This window comes from Lytechinus pictus, chromosome 17 (genome assembly GCF_037042905.1).
Source record: "Lytechinus pictus isolate F3 Inbred chromosome 17, Lp3.0, whole genome shotgun sequence".
Lineage (NCBI taxonomy): Eukaryota > Metazoa > Echinodermata > Echinoidea > Temnopleuroida > Toxopneustidae > Lytechinus > Lytechinus pictus.
Window position 1 is genome coordinate 2,246,355 of NC_087261.1, and position 19,435 is coordinate 2,265,789.

The following is a 19,435-nucleotide window of genomic DNA, read 5'->3' on the forward strand; positions in this document are numbered from 1 at the left end:
TAATTTTTAACGGTTTAATCATGCGTTTAAAATCTTAAACAACAAAGTTTAATTTTTAACATATGATTCTAAGTAAATCAAGCATGGTTGTTTAAACTGTAAAACAACTAACTGTAAGATTCACGTAGTAAACATCTTATTAACTTTTAAACAGCGTTACTGTGTAATATAAAAGTGAATTGAAGAAAAATAATATGATACAACATTCTTAGAATTTCAACGACATGGAAATATGAATAAATCGACTTTCATAAACTGAATACAACTATACTAAAAAATGATTAAAGGAGAATGAAACCCTTGAAACCAGCTGAATCCATATCAAAGAGAAAAATCAAAGAAACATACTGTTGAAAGTTTGAGGAAGATTGAATGAATAATAAGAAAGTTATGAGCATTCGAATATTGAGATCACTAGTGCCATGTAGATCCTCACAACGGCAATGCGACCAAGATCTGTGATATCACACACGTACAACTCCCTCATTACTTTAGTACTTATTTCACTTATATTCTCACTTTTATAGAGTCTATCACAAGGTGAGGTGTTCTCTTTATGAGATGACAAGTACAGAGGTTTCACAACATTATATCATTGATGAATCGTTTGTCATATGATTAGAATGAGCAAAAAGAGATGTTTTGGGGTATATTTTCAGTGTCCAAATGGGAGAGTTGTACGTGTGTGACATCACAGATCTTGGTCGCATTGCCAATGGGAGGATCTCCATAGCATTAGTGATCTCGACATTCAAATGCTCATAACTCTTTTATTGCTAGTCCTATTTTACTCAAAGTTTTGTTGATCTTATTCTTTGATTTTTCTGCTTTCACAAAAGCTAACTTGCTCCAAGAGTTTCATTCTCCTTTAAGAAACACTTTATTTCCTTTCCACAAGAACCTACTCTATTTTTTTAAAATTCTATTGGAGATACAGCTTCAAGCTAGTAGCGTGATAATCCAAGACACTTGAGAGGGCTAGAATTGATGTAGTGAGGAAAATACTTAAACTTTGCAAGCGAGAGAAGCGAGCAAGCAAAATTTCGACCTTTTTTTAATAACAAAAATCGAATATTGTGATAGATTTTAACCTACCATTCAGAAAGTAAATCACGTTTCACCTCTTTCGCTTGCCCTTTTTTTCTTACTCATTTTCCCTTTCCCTTGCTCCCAACCAGGGGCGTATCCAGGATTTTTCAAAATGTGGGGCAAATTTTTCGATGGAAAATTTTGACAAGCCCCCCAAAAAGGGTTTCAACCACAAATTAAGGATAAGGACAAAAAAAAATAAAAAAATGTAATTTTGCTTCTCAAAGGGGGGGGGGGGGGCACGTGCCCCCTGTGCCCCCCTGGATCCGCACCTGGTCCCAACTTTGTTTCTTTTTTGTTGGGGGGGGGGGCTTCGAAAGGGGCAATTTTTAAACCAGTCCTTCCGCTATTGTTTGAGATGAGTATATCAACACAAAACAATAATTATTTCATATTTCGATACAGAAGTAGGATCGACAGAGATTTAACTTGAAGTATAATTATTTTTTCGGTTGATTTTCAAACATTTGCTGATTTTCTATCACTTTTTCAATCCGCAATATCAAATATTACTTTCATCAGGTCTTTCCTTGTAACTGCCATAATCCATGCCGCTATACCCATCAAATGCAACATCGCCTTCACTGTAAGCAGGATTGGAGATCGACGGTGATGGCAAAGGATCAGTCCCGCTGGATACTCCCGTCAGTACCTCGTCCCCTGTGCTGTACTTCCTCTTCCTCCTACTCGTCAAGAACTTCGAAATGGCCGTGAGACTCTCCGAAGTCGATGCGGCGGACACCCGCCGTCCATAGCTGACGTCTCCCTCGAAACAAGAACAGGTCAAACCCCATTGCTGACGTATCAGTGGCTTCCGCACGCAGTAGAGGATGAAGATAAACAGGCCTTGAAAAGAGTTGAACAGGATGAATAAAGCCTGCACCACCTGCAACAAAAACACCACCAAAGGGTTTTGTTAGATAGGCCTATATAATCCATAAATTTATTCAATATGTCTAGGATATACGATTAATGGGTATCGGTGGATGTTTTTCTCCCGGGCGTTATACAAATTACTTCTCAAATAGTCCATATGATCTCGGGATCTCGGCTACGCGTCGGGTGCGTTTGATTTTTCGAAAGTAGGCCTACCTGTGCATGTTATTCTCTCAATTAATATTGTTATTTGTATAGTAATGCTATGCACATGTTTAAAACACCCGATTCAAAGTGTACAGATATTTATTTAATAAGAAGAAAAAATGATGGTAAGGCTTTACCAGAGTGAATGTTTCTATCAGCAAAAGATAACCGGTGATCCATGTTAACCCTAGCAAAACCAAGATGGCGATTGCGTTCTTGATGCGTTCAATAGTCTCCTCACGAGTCGCATCGCTGTCCTTTTTTATTTTCCCAGCCATCTGAGATGATTTCGATAGCTGGCGAATGGCCAGGATGAAGATGACCACATTGGCGACGAGGACAACGGCGACTGGTATCAGAAGACCACCGACTTGAGACCACAGACGAATGAAGCATCTGTGTTGTGTTGGGAGGTGAGTAATCGTAATCTATTAATCATCGAAGAAACGTAGGACAGTCAGAGGCGGAAATCTCTCCAAATAGGTAGGGGGGGGCAAGGGGCTGGAAAATTTGACAAGCCAAAAAAAAAGGTTATCACCCCAAATTTAAGGTCATTTCGACAAAAATAAATTTGACAAGCCAAAAAAAAAGGTTCTCATCGCAAAAGTAGGGTCACCTCGTCCTAAAATACATGTTTTATTTCGATTTTGAATGAGGTATTTCTTACCATCATAAAAGACCACAAATAGTAGGGGGGACATTTGATATTGTGTCCCCCCTGGGATTTCCGCCCATGAGTACAGTTACTCATCATAATGATAGTAAATAATAATGTGTATAGCCCACTTCCCAGCTTTATTAGATGCTCAAGGCGCTTCAGAGCAAATTAGAGGATGGAAAGATAAAATACATTACAGGATCCGAACATTAACAATGATAGATAAATGGTTGTTTGTAAAAAGTACTGTTAAACAGGTATGTTTTCAGTTATGTCAAGTTGCCCCCGAAGATGGACGCTTGAGTATTTTTCATGTTTACATTTCATAGGCGTATGGTCTTGGTTAATAACTCGTTTTTTCCTTCTCTGAAGTTCTTTCTACCTGGATAAATTGAAAACAAGAATTTGAAAAAGATTTGCTCCTGGAAGATAGATATAAGTTTAGGCCTACACAAGAATTGTCATTGCCCAACATTCATGTATATTATATAGTATTACATGAATATACTTACACTTCCTGTCTTGCATACTTCGTATTTGCTATACCACCTGTCAGGATTACGATGATCGCAGGAATACCTGTAAAATTATATCAATTGTGAAAATATCAATAGAAAATGTAAAATTTATCGAGATTTTCTGACTAAAAAGCGCAGTCGACATTTTTACCCTTTATCATGTTTACCAGGTGCAGTATCTATTTTCTTAATTGTTGCGCACTTTATCACTATCTTTAGCATCAATATTACTCCTAGTAAGACTGTTATCAATCTATCATAATCATCATCATCATCATCATAATCATACCTTAGTATTCATGATTAATACTACATACTAGTTATTCTCTCAAAATTTGCCAAAATACTATAATTTCATGAGGACTATTTTTGTATTGAAGGTGAAGTTGATTTCAACGAGTTGATGTTGATGATGTTTTGTTTAATCTTAAGCATTTTGGAAAAAAAAGTTTAATTCTTTTTAGAAGTGAAGGAGGATACAATATTTATCACAATATTTCATGCTTACAAAGTTATTTGCACACATGAAAGTAATTGCTTTTTTTAATGCCGCAATTATCACTGCTTGAAAAATCAATATCACATTATTTTCTCGGTATTTTCCCACTGTGGAATAGTATGATGCTATATACATGTTAAAAATACATTGAGTACGCCTCCCCAGCGGTAGTGCCCACAATCTTTTCACCTAGTCATGATAGTGGAATATGTCAACATAAGATTCACAATGTAAAATAGGAGCATGTTAGCGATATATGAAGATATCTCATCATTCCGCTTTCTACATGCCTGCCTATTCACGTCTCTTCGTACACTGTGAAAAGGCGATGTGTACTGTGGACACAGATCACATTCTGGAACACACTGAGTGACACTGTAAACACACTGTGGATTATACTGTGGAACACATTATGAAACGCACCGTGGGAAGCACCTAGGAACACACTGTGTGGAATACAGTGTGGGATACAATGTGGAACACACTGTGAACATAATGTGGAACATACTGTGAAGTCACTATGATTACACTGTGAACACACTATGAATTTACTGTGAATACACTGTGGGACACTGGAAAATATTGTGTGACACATTGTGGAACACTGTATGCTTTCCAGCAGGAATGTGAGCTTACCCCAGGCTGCAAGGCCGGCTTTGACCATGAACTTTGGTATGTACGTATTGAAGATCTTGACGATAACCAGGTATGTATTGAAACCTTCCACTCCCATCCAAGCAATAGATGAAAGCACAAAGAAGTGGATGAGACCGGCTAGAAAGCTACACGCTCCAGGGTTCACCCTCACAGTGTCCCCTGCTGTGTCCAGGGCGAGCATGGTGAGGAATGTGATGTAGAGACCAAGCAAGGTGGCGCACAGGCAGATGAAGATCTGGTGCGTCTGGCGACTCCGCAGCTTTCTGTCGACACGATTGAGGACAAGATAGATACACATGATACATGAAAAGCATCCTCGAAGAAAGGTAACCTGTTTTTCTAATCGACAAGCACAAAGGTCTAGAACAAATTCTTAATACTAGAACAAATTCTTAATACTCCAACAAATTCACTCTTACTAAAGGCAAGGACACAACTACCTTTTTCTTTTAAACAAATTAGTATAGAAAACTTCCACCCACACAAGACCACTACGCTTCACAATCGTGCCTACGCTGCTCATCCGGGTTAAATTCTTAAAGTAATAAAAGAAATGCCCTTTTTCCATTTTTCAAAAATGTTTGCAAATAAAAGCGCACACAAACACTCCTTCCCATCTCTCACACACATTGTTTACGCTGCTCGTTCCCGGAAAACAAGTCAAGAAAAAGAAAAAAATGATTCGTCACATAATGCAAGAGATGCTTACTTATTCCATAGATATGTCCCTAGGGAGATGACAAGGCAGATCGTTGAGATAGCACATCCAATGAAACTAAGGTAGGTATACGCAGTCTTAACCCCGGTCGCACCGTGGATATCCTTTATGAACAAATAAATAGAAAGTATACATTATGAAAGGAAATATCTCAGGTAATGAATATGAACAAGCAAAGTAAACGAGGAAAACGGATATGTGCCTCTTTAATTTTTTTTCTTTCGAATGGATTCTCAGTGAAATTGATTCCATACCCGATACGTCAAATCATAATCTATGATTTTTTCGGAAATCATAAAATTCCTTTTAGTCTAAAGCGAATCGACTATTTCACCTTTGGCGCCTTTGGAAATGAATTTGATAGCAAACCAAATTATGCTATTCCTAGGCATTATTGGCTTTATGCTGTGCGTGGAAATTAAAAATGACCCAACACAAATGATATGAACAATTCCCACATCAGTGCTGGAATGGCGAAAGCGTACTTAAAGCTAAATGACAGTAGTTGCAGTAAAATACTGATTTCGTGAGAAAGTCTGTAAAACCAAGGTTAAGTATTACTTTATCATTGTGGATCTAGATCTGGTACAGTTACATAAACTGAAATTTGTGAAATCCTAATATCTAAGCTAAAAAACGATCACACTGAAGATCGCCAACACATATAGACACACGTGGGACAGTGTATTATTATTGCTGGAATAAAGACCCGACGGAAGTGACAGAATCCGCGCTTATTTTGGTTATTTCTCAGCAATTACACAATTTCTTCCAGAATCCATATATGTTATTCATACAAACAGACACTTTGGTGATCATGATATTAAATTCTGCAAAAAGTCATTTTGAAATCGTCCCCACAACTGGAATTTATCTTTAATTTGTTGGTCCTGTTTGCCGAGGTGCCACAACATACATCCATGGATATTTGATCTTTTCTCAATCTCGAATGACTGTTCTCCAATCAAACTTTGTGTCGGTCGGGTCCGAAATATTGGCATTCTTTGTAATTTTTATATGTAATTATCGAGGTAGGCAAGCCTGGAACGGCTGTGCGATCAATTTGGTTTAGGGTTAGGGAGATCCTATATCAGAGACCGAGTGGGTTTTTGGATTCAATCAACTTAGGGTTGAGGGCACCCCGTCAACATTGGTATTGACTTTGTAACAGAAACACTTCTTATTTTTAAAGGAGCATGTTTTATAAATATCACACAGGGGATGAGGTAAAATATGTACAAAAAACGTGTGGAAATACATGGTTGAGGTAATTTTAAAAGACTTAGCAGCCTAGGATTGATAGTTTGGGATGGTTTTTAACAAAATTGTGGTGATAGCGTTTATGCGATTTTATACAGCTATGATTGATCCCTCGGGCTGCATGCTCTTAATAGAAACAAAGGTATGGAAGGCAAAGTGTTCCGTAATACCATCAAAACCCCTGATCAGAGGTTTTTTTTTTTTTTTTGGGGGGGGGGGTATTCTGGAACACTTCGCCTTCCATACAAATGATGATCTTTCTTAACTCATCATGTTTCATTCTAAATTCACATTGAGATGAGTAAACGTACGATCAGTCCGGCAAAACATTTGGATCAGTAACGTAGAGGGCGTCGACCCATCAGAGTTGTACATAGCTGAGTGTAGACACCCTCTACTTTCGCTGTATGAGATCTTCATTACCATTAGGATCGCAAAGTTTGTAAGGTGGTCGCATGCACAGGTGTATGTCTCCAAGATCGAGCTTTCAATATCAGTGTTAGAACCGTTGACGCCTGCACCGCTCGATGAACCAGACAGCACCGAAGTGCCAGACTTGGAAGGGACAACCTGACAACCATCGGGAGACCACAATGAATTCTCCTGGTCCCAGAAAACACACTGTTGGTTCACATAATCGGGCTGTGGAAATAGTAAAAATTAAAATGATTTCCAAGAGGATGCCGATGTATAAATATCAACTGGATTTTAGATTACAATGAAGAGTTTTCGATAAAGGATTTTTGAGTTAAAAACAAGGTAAAAAAAAAAAAAAAATTGTGTTGTCTTATTCTCTACTGTCAATCTGGTGTAATTGTCATTCGGTTCAACCATCACTTGGGGTTATACCAACTCAAGTATTCTACTTAGTCTATTGTGGAGCGTTGTGGCCCAGTGGATTAGTCTTCGGACTTTGAAACAGAGGGTCGTGGGTTCGAATCCCAGCCATGGCGTAATTTCCTTCAGCAAGAAACTAATCCACAGTGTGCTGCACTCAACCCAGGTGAGGTAAATGGGTACCGGTAGGAAGTAATTCCTTAAAAAGCTGTGTGCGCTATGAACGCCTAGCTTAGCCGGGTAATATAGGAGCGCCTTGAGCACCTAACAAGGTGGATATGTGCGCAATATAAATACCCTATATTATTATTATATTATTATATTATTGCCCAGATCGTCTAAATGCTGCCAGGTTAATAATAAATCACTGGAATCGCATAGGGACGTCATGTGATATGCGCTATACAAGAACTGTGTTATTACCAACATTATAAAAAATTTCAATTTCGTCTATACTATTATTTCGCACTTGCATGAAAGTTTGATTTAAGAATTGTGGAAATTGTTTATCTGGTCATAATTTTCAATGATGTTTGAACATAGCGTAATTTGAAATTTGACAAAACTCTTAATTGGCTATACATGGAACTGAACGCTTTGGATTATCAAGCCCTCACCACCAAAGCTGTAAAGGTCAAGTTGATTGATTGACCCAGTCCTTCTACTTCCACATCACCAATGCTGAGTAGAACAACAGGGGTGTTGACGGTGGTATTTACATCCGGATTCTCTCTGCTAGAGTTAAGAAGCGATGGTGAGGAAAAGAGCACTGGGTTAGCGAAGACATTGAAGATGACCTTGACATTGGTGTCCACTAGGGAAGCAATCTCAGGAGGAAACCTTACCTGTTAAATGACACGAAGAATTTATATTGTGTTAAAGTAGATTAAATGAGAGAGGAATCCCTATATTGTCGACGTTATGGGTGTGACGTCAGTTTTGATAGTTCTCAGTATTTTCCATCATCTGATCATCATAAATCAATGTCAATTGATAGATTTCTTTAAGGAAAAAAATTACTTCTGATATCAATCCACATCTAAACCAATCGTAGTTTCTGAGTGGAATTTCCATTAGAATTCGTTTTACCTCGGCTATAAGACCAACGCGTTGTTCCTCTGAATCCTCTCCCATCGTGGCAGTGATGTTAGCATTAGAAAGATCTGTTGCACTTTCTCCTGAGAGGAAAAATCCGAACCCTTGATCCAGTTCTTCAAGAAGTACATTCCGAACCTTAGATCCAAGGAAGGAAAAACAAATTAATAATTTAGAGAGTGTGGTTCATTTTCATCTCAAGTCAGGTCATTTGTGACTTTCATTCCAATTCAATTTAGGAACTGGTAGAGCACAAACAGCCTTATCTAGTTTAATCATAGACGCTGGTGAGACTGAAGGAATAGCAGTTAAAGGTCACATCCTATGATTGCGTACAACAAAGCTGGAGAAAAATATATTATTAAAAAAAAGTGTATGTAGGCCCGTGTGTGCACGGGTGTGTGTGTTTGTGTGAGGGTGAGTAGATATGCGTGTGTCGATTACGTAATCAAGTCAACCTGATGAAATAAAACACCTCGCCATTTGGCCAATTAAGTAGATTGAGCTGTAAAGCTTTTGTATTCAGTGCCAATAATAGACAAAATGGTTCTATCTGTATTCAATGTTTAGGTTACCTGAACTGCGAGATTTTCCTCCGAGATATCAAATGGATCTTCTTCAACGTTGACTTTGTTGAGTTGAGTCTCGTATGCCTCAAACATGTTCGAGACGGCGTTACTGGAATCTTGAGCTTCTTGGAGATCGGTGGTGTCAGCCGAACCAACGTTGTTCACAATGCTCACCACAAAAGCAGTAAACTTTGTAAAGAAGGAAAAGTAAGTTCAAATAAACATTTTCATTCCATTGTTATTGATACAATTGACAAGTTATGTTTTTTCAAAATCAATTGAAAATAGTGAAAATGCTTATTCAAAGCGATGTTGATAACACTTGTCTCAAAAGAAATAAACCAAAACATTGTAAACAAAGAAACGTTCAAAAATCAAGATATAATAAACAATTTTTTCCATCAATATTGCAAAGTTCGACAATTCTATTTAAAAAAAATAGAACGAGGATAAATGTACAACATTTATTGCTCTTAGTGATTACACCACAACCTACAAGTTTTGTATGCAACACTAAAGATACAAAAGTAGGATAATAATTTATATAGTAAACGATAATAGGTCCAATCCCAATCACTATAATTAACTTTAAAATTGTCAACAGTATCCACTCTTAGTTCGTAATCCTGGCAAAACAACCCATCTTCCTCGAAATCTTCTACATAGAATTTTAAATCATGTCAAATAATTAGGGCAAGGGCATGACAGACCTGCTAATTATCACCCGGAGGTATAGTGTGTGTGGACTGGGCAGGGGGGGGGGGGTATCATGATAAAGAAATGGAAATTATGGACATAATGCTTGGACACTTACATGTTTTTGTGTACGCGCAACGTGTACCTTGTACCGACAGTGCCCTCCCCCACATGGCCCTGGGAAGCAGGGGAGCTGTGTGCATTATTTTCAATAAGGCAGCACCCCCTGGAATTCTGGTAGGTGTTAAAAAGATCTGAGTAATGAAACCAAACGACCTTCATTTTGTAGTGAAACCCCCCTCTTTCTTGGGACTATACATTGACCTTTTTTTAGTGACCCCCCTTTTTGCTTCTAAAATTTACATCAGCACCTCTAGTTAAAAAAAAAGTTCCCAGGGCCCTTCCCCCACCCCGCTCCGGACCGGGTTTCTTACCTCCCGTCCACTATTGTTCTGATTCACTGTATCTAAGACAAGGCCTGAGATTTCACTGATATCTGAGGATGTTAATTCTTCTGTGCTTTCTGTAACAATCGCCACCTGTTCAACAATTTCCTCGGCATTATCCTCCGTTACCTCCACCTGAAAACAGTTTTTAAAAATAATCGTCTCCTTATTTCAAGAACTAGACTAAAGTTTCGGGCTATTTGTCATACGCTTGTACAATTTAGTTTCATATATTGAGGAAAACAAGGCTTACAACCAAAAAGAAACCCAGATAAAAATGTAATGATATAATTATTCAATTAGACACACACTAAGACCCCGACCCCTTCCCCCGGCCTAAAAAACCACTCCTAATTATCAGGCAAATATATGCATTTAAGTTGAAAGAAGAGTATATAGATTATAGAGTAGATGAAGTCCAGCGGAAGATTTCATAAAAATAGTATTTTTACGAACAAAATAAATGTTACTACTAAAATCATTGCATTTTATTGCCTCACATCAACGTAGTCTGTGGAAATCCTTTCATGACGCCACTCCAACGGGTAGCTATCAGAGTTAGAATCAAATTAAATCTCCATACGAAAATTGATTGATTGGCCGATATGGCATTTTATTTGCATCCAAGATAAAATCATACATTTAACATGATAAAACAATATTTAAAAAATAATCACCTAGTTTGCCTTTCGTCTTCATGGTTTTGTAAAGTTTTATGTTACATGTATTTCGTATTGTTCTTTAAAAGGATCAAATCTAAAGATCTTATTCAGGAATTTACAGATAAAGTTTTATTTCAAGGTTCGATTTATGTAAAATATCTGATTTACCCATTCATTCAAAGTTTAAAAAATATGATTCTTTTTACTGTCCATGTTACCCAATTTCTAAAAAAATTCCCTCGAATTTTGACTATTTTTTAAAAGCCTATCACATCCTCAAATTCCGATGTCTAGTTGCACCATTAAGTTACACTATTAGTCGACTTGCGATTGATTACCATGGAAACCTCTATTTCGTTTAGCAGTAAATGGGATCCTGACTTACACTGCTAATTTCCTTAAGCAGCTCAGATACATTCTTGAATACACCGCAATTATTATCTGGAATCCATTTTGGTTTACTGATCTTGTCTCCGAAACACAATGCCGTGGCAACGGGTTGATGAGCTATACCAACCAGAGAAGAGAATTTAAAAAGGTATTAATTCACAAACTATGAAAACTATAGTGTAGTCTAGTCTTTTCTCATATATATTTTTTCATGAACACTGTACAACATAATTGAACATTGCATTCTTGGTTCGCAAAAAGTGAAGGTTAGGTAACCAAAAGTGAAACATACACTGCCCTTCTTTTAAAGTGGTAAACTGATTAGAAATTTAGTTTGCTATGTGTTTACATTTGGTAATTTTGTTTTTTCGTCTTGTGCAAATTTAATAGAAAACACCTCAATCATGCACTGAGACTGTGAGATATGTCTGGTTAACTACCATGCGAATGCATTTGCATCGATCAGGCGCGTATCCAGCATCAGATCCTACAAAGCATTTCATGGGACCCAATTGTCTGGGGACAATAGTGACTCTATTATGCTCGTGCATGGGCCCATACATTTCTTTGTCATAGTTGATGCTGGATACGCTAAGTGTCTATGTTAATGGCATGTTTCTTTTACATCACATTGTACTTTTGAAATAATGTAGTTACATGGACCAATAAGTACAGTTAGAAATGGATTTCATGTTTAATTTCTTTATAATTAAAATAATCTTGATTATACCATTATAGATCATTAAAACTGTTAGAATTTTCATGTTTACATTGCTGATGCTCTTGTTGTTAATAACAATTAGTTTTTATCATTATGACCTTAATTGAGAGATAAGTCTTATCAAATGAGTTTATAATACTATAAACCAAATGAGTTTCTACCGCTATAAACTCGTAATACCTTATATCATTAGGATGCTTACCGTTTGTCGTATTAAAGGGACACTTTGGCCCTGTTGAATTATATCTGGAATTCACTTCTCCTGCCACGAAAACGGTTTCACCAAACCTTGACATCCACGCGAAGGTAGGACAGATTGCTGGCGTTGAAATGAGACACAAACAGTGAAGGAATTATTAATGAATAATGATAACTGCACTATATAAGGCGCCGTACCGATCTCATTAGAGATGCTCAATATGCACAGGCGAAGGTGAGAGGAAACAACAGGAACATAGAAATATTGTATTCAAAACATAATTATATGTGTAATTTATTTAGTTTAATCTTGAATTTAATAGTATTGATTATGCAAAAACAAGTTCTAAATGGTGTAGAGGCAAGATGATTTGAGTTTGGGGTAGGGAGGGGGAATGAAGGGTAATGGGGACAAGGGTGCGCCTTGGGGAACACCAGGGGACATTGCCTGTTCAATCAACAGAGAACCTCGGTTTTTTTTTTATTTAACTTAAATTATCATCCTGAAATATCAAACAGGAAAGGTACAATACGGTGTGTGCCTTCAAATGAGCGCTGATTGGTTAAGGAAATAAGAAGTAAATTAGCCTTAATCACCAGTCTGATTAACCAAATAAATGAATAAAAAAAAATGTTGATACTCACAGGTGCTTGTAATCATGACAGTCGATGCGTCAAGTATTCCATCAGATTGGGCAGACAAGGCTAGGAAAGAGTCTTCCACATTTTGATGAATCTCAAAAGATGAAGTTGCGTTTTCTACGACGTACATATTCAGGTTAGCTATGATGCTTCCCTCTCGAAGATTGGATGATACCACAGACAAAGAATTCTCTTCAAAGTTACCAAACTCCATCAGGCCAGTTTGGACCTGGAAATAAACATGAGCAGCGTAGATATTGGAAGGATTATAAATCTGCCAACAGGAAAATACGACAGTTCTCTCGGATAAGTGATATTTCTACAGGACAATGCGCTTTCTCCAAATATCATGATTATCGGAAATGAACGTCCCCTTTCCTTGATATCTTCCTTCTATATTCTCGAACCTGAAGGGCGTTAAGACAGTGTGATGATATGCGCCAAACTAATTATATTTCTAACACAGGGTCACATATCTTAGTCATGTTAAGGAGTAAAATGCTATAGTGTTTTTTTTGCCTTTCTCATCTCTCACGTTAACATCATCAATTCCTTTTTACTACCATCATTACCATGACTACTGATGCTTAAAGAAATTTTGCATTCGTTGACTTTTTTAAAGTTCTTACATAGTTTTCGATCATTCCCGATGCGTCACTGTAATACTGTGACGTAATGTCTGATAAATCCCCGGATGAAGTGACGTTGATATTAAACCTGGCGTTCTGGATCAACACGTTTGATAACTCTGTAGATTTAAACAATAAAAATAAGTACTACTGTAATCGATCATCCTGATTTAATAATTGTTCCATGCATTATCTAATATCACAATTATACATATTTAAATCACCGGCGTAAATCCCGGGGGGATGGGGGGGATATATCCCCCCACTTTTCGAGGAGGGGGGGATGGCCTGTACAAACATCCCCCCCCCCCATTTTTTACGAAAGAAATGAAAAAAAAGTCACAAGAGATAATTGTTTTATTGGTGAAAATTCTTCCTAAAATACCGCTTAACAAATAAAACAATATTATTGAATCATAAAATGCAAATAAAGAGCCAGTTCACCATTTCCAAACGAAATACTTATGTCCTTATTATAACATTGAAGAGAAACCCCGTTTCTTCCAATTCATCAATGTTTGGGTCTTTGGGAAGGGATTAAGATGGAATGTCAAATTTTTTTAAATGTAATCTCTAATAAAACCATTAAACCATCATGGGGTAAAAAAGATAATAATATTGGAGGGGTATTTGCCATATGGACATACAGCATGGGGGGCACATCCCCCCCCCCCATCCCCCCCCCCCCCATCGGCTGACCAAAAAAAAAACGGGGAAAGGGGAAAAGGAGAAAAGAGGGAGAAAGGAAGAGAAAAGAGGGAGAAAGGAAGAGAAACGTAGTGGGAAAGAAGAAAATATTATTCATTTTAATGTTATATTATATTATAATTATGTTATGTTACATTACATAAGAAACATATTTATCATAACTTTATGAAACATAATTTGCCCAGGGCCTACGTCTTCATTGTTCCTGGTGCTCGCATTGTCTGTTTAACGTGATATATAATCCTGTTGTACTAAAACATCCCGTTTTCAAGTCAATATAAACCAAATATATTTCCTAGCACTTGAGTTATCATTGTTTTCTGTAGTGACATATGCTTCTTTTTCACGACTCAAAAAGTGATTGCCCCATGTTAAGTTCGTCGTAGATATGAGACATTTCCTGTCCGTGATTACGTTCGCATTAGTGGATTGGTGAGATATGTCTGCTTTTCATAAATTCCTAAAATCAGTCCTTAAAATGTCCCTTCTGATCTGAATATCAAACGAATTTCAGCTCGCGCTTCGCGCTCGCATCATTTGGTTAATGAAATACGTATGGTCCTAGTTAATTCTTACAAAAAAACCTTAGAATGCCGCACTTCAGGTCTGAATTATCTAAATTTTCAGCTCGCGCTTCGCGCTCGCATTGTTTAGCGAGACAGGTACCTATCATGATTACACAAATTTGATTATAATGTCCCTTTTTAGGTGTGAATATAAAAAAAATTCAGCTCGCGCTTCGCGCTCGCATTATTTGATCAGTGAGATACATATCAGTTTAATGACATCGTCCTTAAAATGTCTCTATTAGGTCAGTATAACTGGCAACTGAGCGCGCTCACTAGCGCACTCACTCAGTGATTCAAAATTTTTGCTGGTGCCCCCCCCCCCAATGCCGTGACCCACGGTACGCCACTGTGGACATATCAATGGCAATTCCTTTCATATCTAAAAACATGATTGCAAAAAAAATGCCAAAATATTTCAGTCATCCCCCCCACCCATCAACACGGATTTACGCCAGTGATTAAAATACACACACACACCCTCCCTCCCATAAACAGTATATATATATATATATATATGAGAGTGTGTGTGTAACAAGGCCTAATCTGTAAATGTACAAATTGTTGTGTAAAATCTACCAATGAAATATTATTTTTGTTAACGAACAAACATACAATTTCAATTTAACTCAATATTGTTGGTTTTTTACTCATTCCTTTTAGTGTGTATTGGCTAATTATCCATTAATTCTAACTTTACTTTGTTTAGTTTCGTTATATTTGCTTGATGTAATTTATTATATCAGAGAGTTGAGATAACTTGAAAACAGGGCTTGTTTTATAAAATTAAATGTACCTGTGATATAGATGGAGGCTTGGTCCGTAAAGATCTCAGTCACCCCATTATGATTTCTTCCTTCTCCCCTACAGCGGAAGTATCCAATATATGAAGGAGTCATGGATAGAATGGTGTAAACTGGCTGGTTTTCAGTTCCAGGGATCGTGACATTATCCTTTTGCCATTCGAAGCGAACAGCGTTCTCGAAACCACACGTCATCTCAACGCGTTCGAGTGCGCTTACTGTAAGACTGGTAGGAGAAGATACAACACGAATCAGCTCTGGAAGACAAAATGACATTCAGAAACTTGATTAATAACAGCCGTGATTCTGGATCTGGATGGCTCAACACCGGTGAGGAGTATAAGGAGACATGATAAAGAGGTAATGCTTCTGATATTACTATTCTACCTTAGCTTTTAAGAGTTTTGGGAGTCTTTCGTATACATGTATTCACAAGAGAGTTTTCATCCAGCATCGTTGGGAGCATTCAATAACAGAGAAAATATGTTGAATGCCTTTCATGACAAAGAAAAGCCGAGTTTTATTTTTCGAAATCAGTGAGTCAAAACAGCACTTCCGTCCTTGCATCTGGAAATCCCCCCTCCCCCCACATGAATCATTTGCAAAGTTTCGTCAGCTCGTAAACTTAGGACGAACTGCTGTTCCGGTTCACCAATTTCGACAAAGACCTCACAGCCCTTTGTAGCCCTTATTTGACTGGCATTTTCAATACGTTTACTGTGTTCTTGAACCATCTGAACATCGCGAAGCGAAAACTCCTCTTTAGGAATATATATGTATTTCAAATCTGCCATTGTGAGGATGAATGGGGATTAGAATCTTTAACCCTAAAAGGCCCGGGGCGGATTTCGCCCCCTTCTACATTTTTCACGATAAATCCGCCGTGCGAAATTTCTCAACCGCGCCGCTCCTTGAATTTTTACTTTCAAATCTCGCACAACGTTTGAGACCAAATTTGCGATGCCCGAGTACGCGGTTATGAAATTACGCAACATTATGTAAGTGCATGTCAGATAAAAAAACTGTTCAAAAACGTGAATTCATGTACAAATCCAATGCAAATTCTGTATTTAGCTAAAGTTCATAAATGCATCATTATTTTTACTTTTACTGAATAGACTTCATTAATTCTGTCTTGTTTATAATCAGAATTAAGTCTGCAATAATTTCCATCGAAAAAACAATAAAAAACTAAAATTCGAAAAACAAAGAAGAAAAAAAAAACACAAGAAAAAAATTGCGATGCCAAATTTTTGTGAGTATAAAATTAACAGTTTTGGGGCCGTATGATAGTTGATTAGAGCAATTTTTTATTTCATGCATGAATTGAGAAGCCGAGCTCATCTAAAGCGCAGTTGCCTGACAACTGAATTTTTCAAATAATTTATACAGTCATTGCCACGACTTTGAAAAAATATATATATTGCTATTATTTTTCCAGGAGAAATACAAACAAAAATTTTGCAACTATTACCTAAAAATCTCCCAGGAAAATAAAATAAGAAAAGAAATAAACCGTGAATTGGCTCGGCCATTTCGCGCCCTCCCTTGACATATCAAACAGTACACGTATTTTTGCCCCTACCCGGGACGTTTCCTCTGTTAAACACCACTGACGTAGTTGCTATAATTGCAAGTCATCTAGTCATCCTAAGCGAACATAAATTTTCAATGCAGTTGAAATTACCGATGTTTGTGCAAACATACCTGGAAGTACCGTGGTTGGTGTAGTGGACAATGTTGTTGGTGTATTGGTCGTGGTGGTCGAAATTTCTGTCGAAAAGGAAAGAATGAAGTGCCCAATATTGAGACTAATCTCTAACAGGGACAGCTTTGCTTTTCAAAGAGGTGGAAAATGTGGAAATAAAGATGGAAGCAAAGAAATAACCAGAACGGTATAGGTCCTTAATAGAAAATTCACACTGAGAAAATGTGGCATCATCTTTAGGTTGTGCCATCGCTCCCCCATTCCATAAAAGTATCCTACTGTGAACGTTGAATTGGTAGCAAAAAAAACAAAAACAAAAAAAAACACATGATCATTAACAGGGCAAGTTGATAAGTGATTTCAATGGAAATTCTTTGTTTTGCGGATGTACGTCAAGCTTCCTTAGGTTGCTAGATCATTAGTTTAGTTAAATTTACATTATAATAGAAGGAAAATATAACAGTTGTAGTCAGGATAAACCACTAGATCTCTATCGTTTCTATTAAGTCAATTTGGTTGCTTTTCCCATTTCCATTTAAGACGGTATAATGCTTTGAATGCTGTTAAAAAACGGAATTTGAATTATACTGCACTGTAAAAAATTTGTAAAAATCATACCATCCGCAGTTATCTAGAGAAAATCCCTTTTTGCGATTATTTGTTGTCAAAGCCATACGATACCTTTCTTTTAGTAACTATTTGAGAAAAGACTGAAATAACGAAAGTGACTTACTAACAGATAAGGATAAAATAAGAAAAAAATATTCCAAAAACAAAAACTTCAAAATAAATATTCATTCCAATAAATGAATATACATGTAGGTTACCAGTAGAGCAATCCACTCCCGTATAACCAATGGGACAGAGGCACGTATAAAAGTTGATATCATCCATACAAGACCCTCCGTTCAGACACGGGCCAGATGCACATTCACTGATATCTACGATGGGAAAAAGTGAACAGATTTTAATTAAAACTAAGATACCATTATGAAACGAAAAATGAAACTACGTATTTTATTGTTCGAAATAGACTCTGTAAATAGAAATACTCCTTACATCTATATTGCCCAGTTGATCATGAGCCCAGCAATCACTGTGCTCGAAACAAATACTTGTCTTCTTCATTAAGAACCGGCTTCTGGACTCCGGATTGATGTGGGTTTAGTAAATTCATGTGTTATGCCTAAAATAGTCTTAAAAGACGATTAAACGTTTAAACAAATCATATATTTGAAATGATGAAGGTAGATCTTCTTGTTTCACAGGCCTCACAGGCCTGTCCATCGTTTTAAAAAACCTGGGGGAAAGATCATTTGCTTTTGCATGCCTCACTTTGTGGAATAGCCTTCCTGAAGACATAAAACATATACCTCTGTCATGTCAGTCGAAACTTTCAAAAATCTTCTAAAAACTTTTTATTTAACTCTTAGCTCTTTATGTGCCTTGGCATTCTACAGAGCGGATTTATAAACAGATGTATCCCCTCCTCGAAAGACACTTCTTCGTATAACCGGTTTCTGGACTGCGGATTGGTGTGGGTTTTAGGAAATGCTAGTGTAATATATAAGTGTGACCGATGGTTTTAGCGTTCCTAAGATATGTTTAAACATTGCAATACATAAATTTAAAATAATTATAGTAGACCTACCAATTTCGCAGGTCGATCCAATATATCCCAGCGTACAATTGCATGTATAAGAGTTGATACCATTCATGCAGCTTCCTCCGTTCTGACAGGGGATAGATGCACATTCATCGATATCTATAATTAAAACAAGGGATTATTCGTGTTGTTACTCTTACTGAAATATAGTCCTAAACAGGTAAAAAAATCAATAGGACTAAAACAATATACCTTACAGGCCAAAAGCTTGAGGCGCACTCAGATTTAAAAAAAAATCATGATAATAGGAAGAAATTTTCATCTTCATATGATGGCAAAATTTCCTTAGAATGTCCCATTCCTAGGTCAAAATAATAATAATAAAACATAAGCTCGCGCTTCGCGCACACATCATTTATTAAGTGTGATCGTCAGCCACTTCACAATTTTTCTACACAGTATTTGAAAAAAGTGGTTAAATTGACCCTTTCCGAGATCGAAATATCAAATGTTTTCAGTTCGCTCTTCGACACGCATTACTGATCCTGTTTATGAGATGGGGAGCTTGTTCTTTATTTAAAATGTGCTTAAATTATCCAGTTTCAGATCAAAATAACAATAATTTTCTGCTATTTTTTGCTTCACGCTCCCAATTACCCACCATATTCAAGATTTAC

The 19,435-nt window shown here is 37.1% G+C and overlaps 1 protein-coding gene across 2 annotated transcripts in view; it reads right to left on the reverse strand.

Annotated features, from left to right (window-relative positions):
- Nucleotides 1–1,389: 1,389 nt before the first annotated feature.
- The window catches only part of LOC129280480 (low-density lipoprotein receptor-related protein 1-like), a 57,572-nt gene continuing 39,526 nt past the window's right edge, over nucleotides 1,390–19,435 (reverse strand). For both annotated transcript variants that reach the window (XM_064112184.1, XM_064112183.1), the window contains 18 exons: nucleotides 18,804–18,917; nucleotides 17,980–18,093; nucleotides 17,152–17,217; nucleotides 15,438–15,701; nucleotides 13,368–13,486; nucleotides 12,742–12,967; nucleotides 12,101–12,217; nucleotides 11,173–11,294; nucleotides 10,114–10,260; nucleotides 8,990–9,172; nucleotides 8,409–8,552; nucleotides 7,937–8,164; nucleotides 6,906–7,124; nucleotides 5,214–5,326; nucleotides 4,484–4,767; nucleotides 3,343–3,409; nucleotides 2,310–2,568; nucleotides 1,390–1,975 (listed from right to left, as the gene is read on the reverse strand). In XM_064112184.1, coding sequence (XP_063968254.1) covers nucleotides 1,592–1,975; nucleotides 2,310–2,568; nucleotides 3,343–3,409; nucleotides 4,484–4,767; nucleotides 5,214–5,326; nucleotides 6,906–7,124; nucleotides 7,937–8,164; nucleotides 8,409–8,552; nucleotides 8,990–9,172; nucleotides 10,114–10,260; nucleotides 11,173–11,294; nucleotides 12,101–12,217; nucleotides 12,742–12,967; nucleotides 13,368–13,486; nucleotides 15,438–15,701; nucleotides 17,152–17,217; nucleotides 17,980–18,093; nucleotides 18,804–18,917 — 3,170 coding nt within the window. In that variant the 3' untranslated portion in view covers nucleotides 1,390–1,591. The remainder of the gene's footprint in view (nucleotides 1,976–2,309; nucleotides 2,569–3,342; nucleotides 3,410–4,483; nucleotides 4,768–5,213; nucleotides 5,327–6,905; nucleotides 7,125–7,936; nucleotides 8,165–8,408; nucleotides 8,553–8,989; nucleotides 9,173–10,113; nucleotides 10,261–11,172; nucleotides 11,295–12,100; nucleotides 12,218–12,741; nucleotides 12,968–13,367; nucleotides 13,487–15,437; nucleotides 15,702–17,151; nucleotides 17,218–17,979; nucleotides 18,094–18,803; nucleotides 18,918–19,435) is intronic.